Raw genomic sequence first — 5,146 nt, 5'->3', positions numbered from 1 at the left:
AGATATAAAGAAATTGTCTTTATATAGATTCTATATGTGTTCCTGCAAAGTTGGCAATTTTGTAATCAGACATCTAAACATCTGGGTTTCATGGCGTAGAACACAGATGGCAACACTCACACAGGTTTAGCGATTTCGATAACGAGGAACCCACTTTGAGACTACTAATGGTTGGAGACGGCTTGAATGGGTAATGAAGAAAGACTTTATTATAAGTTTAACATAACTGCAAATGTACAATGTTTCGATAAGGTTTTGTCATTTGCTTTTATGTTCAACTTGTATTAAAGTTTTTCTTCATTACCCATTCAAGCCGTCTCCAACCATTATTAGGTTTAGCGATTGTTTCAAGTACAGGGGGATATTCCCGCATGCCACAGTAGATAGAAACTTTTGATGGTAGCCGTGGGGTAAATCCGAATTACGAAGTGAAAGGGTTAAGTAAAACAGGCGCAAATATGAACAGAACAGCTGTAAAATAAACTTTCATCCAGTTATTGATTTGAAGTTCCAGAAGCTCGAGTTTTTCTGCGGTTCCGTATTCTTCTTTTAATTCAAAAGATTTGCAATAACTTATGGTAAAACAAAACAATATACATAATGGACTATAATTAAACAAATATACAATACCCACCAGGTGGCGTAGCAATGCCGTATCCTTTTTGATCCAGTAGTCCACCGATCTGCATTAACTCACAGTTTCTCTCAGTCCGGTATTCAATTGACGTAGATTCCATTAAATAGGCGTAGTTCCCTTTTAGAACCCGTTCCATGCCTTTCTCATTGGACTCGGCGAACACTGTGGGGCGGGAGGATTCCATGGCTGCCCACATACGCTTGTACGTTGGGATTGTAGATGACTGGACAGGGGAAAACAAAATTAACCACGTGGGTTGTTTAAAAAACTTCTTAAATTATTCATGCATTAAATTGCTCGCCGGGGTGTTAACTTTGTATAGCCATCCAGAGCAAAGGGCCTTGAGGGTCCCTTGCCGACCGCTAAAAACTTGCTTTCGGAATGTTGCAAGTAATTTTCAGATGGTTGCATTATGTTATTTTTTTTGTTCCCTGGTAGGCTTTGAACCACTAAGAAACATGGCTAATGGAGATTAGTTTACATTTAATCACTCCATGAGAACTCTGTAAATGACACTGTAAACACTGCTTTGTATATCTTTACAGGAAGCTGATATTGCCATCGCTGACCTAACTATGACCTACGAACGAGAAGAAGCCGTCGACTTCACGATGCCTTTCATGAACTTGGGGATCAGTATTCTCTTCAAGAAACCAACCATCAAAGTTCCGAAGCTCTTCCAGTTTCTGGCGCCACTGTCTCTGGACGTATGGATTTACATGGTTACGTCCTATCTTGGGGTCAGCCTAATGCTCTTCATCCTTGCCCGGCTGAGTCCGTATGAATGGGACAACCCCCACCCCTGTGACCCCGAAAACGATGTGCTGGAAAACCAGTTTAACCTGAGTAACAGCTTCTGGTTCACGATCGGTTCCTTGATGCAGCAGGGTTCGGATATAGCTCCTAAGTACGTAACCATGGTAACGTCATCCTTGATTTGAATTCAAGATCGTAAGTTTAGAGTGACTTGAATAACAATATTTGTTTCAAGATTTTGGGTCCCTTATGCAGAAGGAGTCTTCATCTTCATCCCTGGCTCGTAAGGTTAATGTTATACAATAATGTAGTTTAAAAATCATGTGTCACCTTTAAATAATGCATTGAGGGGACTTTTATCACCACATAATATCGTACATTTGTTATCTCTCGCAATATATTCTTTAAAACAATGTGCTCGAAGCCAAGTAGTTAAAGTGACTGACGTTAAATATCAACCCAACTTCTGTGCACATTTATAATGAATTAGAGTTAAGAACTGAAATCCAAATTGTTTAATGGTGTTACTAATTAGTAAAGTAACCCCATCTTTTGCTTTAAAAAACAACTATATACTTTGGATATTAGTCATAGTTTTTATTCTCTCCTTTGCACCACCAGTGGCTGAGCCTGTGGACTTTAAGTTAAAAACTGGGTTTCGATACCCGTGGTGAGCACAGCACGGATAGCCCATTGTGTAATTTTGTTCGTAACTGCACTCAAACACTCATGTCATGTAGTTTCCTAACGATGTTTCAAAATTTGAGAAAACAAGCGTTTCATTTCGAAAAATTTGCTCTTCATTAACGTTTCGCTTGTTTTTGTTATGCAAGTAGTGAGTCACAGCTTCTATTTCATTTTTTTTTACTTATTTGGATTACTAATATGAGAGATTGATAAGTCTTAACAAGGGTTCTAAAAAAAGTTTCAGATGTTTATACCAACTTCATTGTCACCGTTGCGTTGTTTACGTATGGTTACTTCAGAGGTTTCAGTTTTTATTCTTGTGTTTAATAAGGTCGTCTATCGTCAAAAAAAATTATGTGTCTAGCAGACAAACAAAAGTTAGTTTGGAATTATCAGCCAATTGGCATAAACAGGCTCGCCTTGTGGAAAAAAATATAATAAACAGATTTGATCTTATTGTAATAGTTGGAACAGTTATTAATTTCACCCTTCCGTGAGTAATTTAGGACATATCTTTGTTAAGGTATGTATCCGTAATTTTTCTAAATTTCCGTGCACGTGTTCAGCGAATAGTTGTGATATACTCGTTAACTGAATGTTGAAAGATCGTAAACAGATGCTAACCCTTTTACTTTAGTAAAGGTTGTATATGGTAACAGCAAACGTTTTAAACCTTTTACTTAAGTAAAGATTGCATATGGCAACGGCAAAAGATTATATCACTTTGGACTTTTATCTGTGAATGGGGAATGGTGGTAGCTTATCTCAAGGGATGATACAGATACTTGTACAAAGTGGTACGAGTTAGAAGTTTTCTCCGTTATGGGTGTTATACGGGATGGCAGGTAACGTATGCAGCTTGAGGTTAAATTGAGGCCGATCAATTTAAGTATGTTTGCGGAATAAAGGTTTGTTTTGTTCAAAGATCTAAAACGACATCTACAGGAGATGAAGTGAATCATTATAACTCATAATTATACACAATGTTCTTAGATTAAAAATAACTTGTGAATGTAATATTTATCAATTGAATAACATGCTATGATTCCTATAAAAAATAATTGGACTATAAATATTTTTAGAGCCATGTCAACTCGCCTCCTAGCGGGAATTTGGTGGTTCTTCACGCTTATCATGATTTCTTCATACACTGCTAACTTAGCGGCTTTCTTGACTGCTTCGAGAATGACCTCTCCGATAGAGAGCGCTGAAGATCTTGCCAAGCAGACGAAAATCCAGTATGGTTGTTTGAAGTCCGGATCAACAAAATCTTTTTTTCAGGTTGATTTTAAGATTAAAATTTGAATATAGAATACATAGTCATAGAGGGCGCCAAAGTCAATATTAAAACTATCTTTAAACCAAAGCTTCTAAAGTGAATTAGATTAAAATATTCAATTTTCTTATGGCTGTGAAAATGAGTAAATCATTTTTATATTGAACAGCAGTTTTTTTGTAAATAAGAAAAATTGAAAGTTTTGAAACGGGCCTTCTTTTCCTAACGAATAATCCATAAAACTTGAATTTAAGTTAAACGGTTGCTGTTTATTGTTGAGGAATAACAAATTTGACATTCTCATTATTCACGTACTGTTTTTGTTTTGTTTTTTTAAATATAGTATGTTAGGGTTATCTGGACAATCTGTTATTTGTGCCTCCAAAAACGAGGCCTCGCATGGCCTGATGGTTAGGGCGCTAATCGCAATATGTGGGTTGCGGGTAAGAATCCCTGTCACCGAACATGCTCGCGCTTTCAGCCTTAAGGGCATTATAATGTTATAGCCAATCCCACTGTTCATTGATGAAAGTGTGGCCCAAGAGTTTGCGGTGGGTGACGTTGACTAGCTGCCTTCCCTCTAGTCTGTCACTGCAAGATTAGCACTAAGATTACATATTTATATACTGTTAGGTACCGGTGGGGTCCACATATTGAGTGTTGTTTTTACCTGTTACAATACTTATTTTAAATAATTTACACAAGAAGGCCAGGCAGTAATCAGATTAATTTTCTGTGATATTGAATGTGCTTTTGTCTACATTTTTCTGTGTGACTCGTGTAACCAATAAAATTATGAGAAGCAGGGATGTGGCTTCCTACACACAAAATCGCAGACATCCTTAAGAAGTCTTAAAATTCGCCTATGACTTTCATTGCAAGAGTACTAATTTGTTTAGTATGGAATATTTTGAAGCCAAAGTATCCGGGAGCTGATTGATCGGGTAAGTCGCTGATCCGGGAGCTGATTGATCGGGTAAGTCGCTGATCCGGGAGCTGATTGATCGGGTAAGTCGCTGATCCGGGAGTTGATTGATCGGGTAAGTCGCTGACCCGGGAGTTGGTAGACCAGGTAAGTTGCTGATCCGGGAGCGGGTTAACTGAGCAAGTCACGGATCTGGTTGCTGATAGGCCGGATAAGTCACTCGAATCAACTTATCTTAACCTTGTAAAGAAAAGTAATTATAACTTAAATCATTCAGGATTCGGGTGTAATTTACCAGGACCTTAGAATTAATTCTCTGTAGCCTTGAAATAAATCTTGAAATATGACGTATTTTGTTCTTTGAGTCAAGGAACCCTGAGGATCAAATCGCCTGGCTTCCAAATCAGCGACTTACCCGATCAATCAGCTCCCGGATCAGCGACTTACCCGATCAATCAGCTCCCGGATCAGCGACTTACCCGATCAATCAGCTCCCGGATCATACCATTCCACTCGCCTCTCTCATTTTTCGAACCGTGTGATTTGTCTTTCACAAGCTGGATGGTGTACTTGAATTCGAGGACTTTGGACAATTCATGGATCAGGTCAATGCAATAACCTTCGAACTTATCGTTTCCTTCCAGCATATCGGCGTTCTCTTTAATCATGGTGTATGGGTGATTCTGGCCAAAACACAAAGACGAATGAAATAGAAGAGGTTTCTATTATTTCAGTTAATACTCCCACTTATTTCAATTAATACACGAAAAGTGTCAGTTTATCTGTTTCGTTTAGAATGTTATGATTGAATAACGAGACTTTTACAAACATACGCAATGTAGAGAAACTGGTTTAATATACACAT

At 38.0% G+C, this 5,146-nt stretch overlaps 1 protein-coding gene across 1 annotated transcript in view; it reads left to right on the top strand.

Annotated features, from left to right (window-relative positions):
• LOC106469047 (glutamate receptor ionotropic, kainate 2-like) overlaps nucleotides 1-5,146 on the top strand; it is a gene marked incomplete at its 5' end in the record, with an annotated part of 64,754 nt that overhangs the window by 53,951 nt on the left and 5,657 nt on the right. Inside the window, 2 exons of the mRNA XM_022397440.1 lie at nucleotides 1,183-1,544; nucleotides 3,163-3,382. Of these exons, the coding sequence (XP_022253148.1) occupies nucleotides 1,183-1,544; nucleotides 3,163-3,382 (582 nt within the window). The remainder of the gene's footprint in view (nucleotides 1-1,182; nucleotides 1,545-3,162; nucleotides 3,383-5,146) is intronic.

This window comes from Limulus polyphemus, unplaced genomic scaffold (assembly GCF_000517525.1).
Source record: "Limulus polyphemus unplaced genomic scaffold, Limulus_polyphemus-2.1.2 Scaffold3274, whole genome shotgun sequence".
NCBI classification, from domain to species: Eukaryota; Metazoa; Arthropoda; class Merostomata; order Xiphosura; family Limulidae; genus Limulus; species Limulus polyphemus.
Note: the sequence above shows the minus strand (reverse complement) of the source record. Positions and strands in the feature narration are given on the sequence as shown.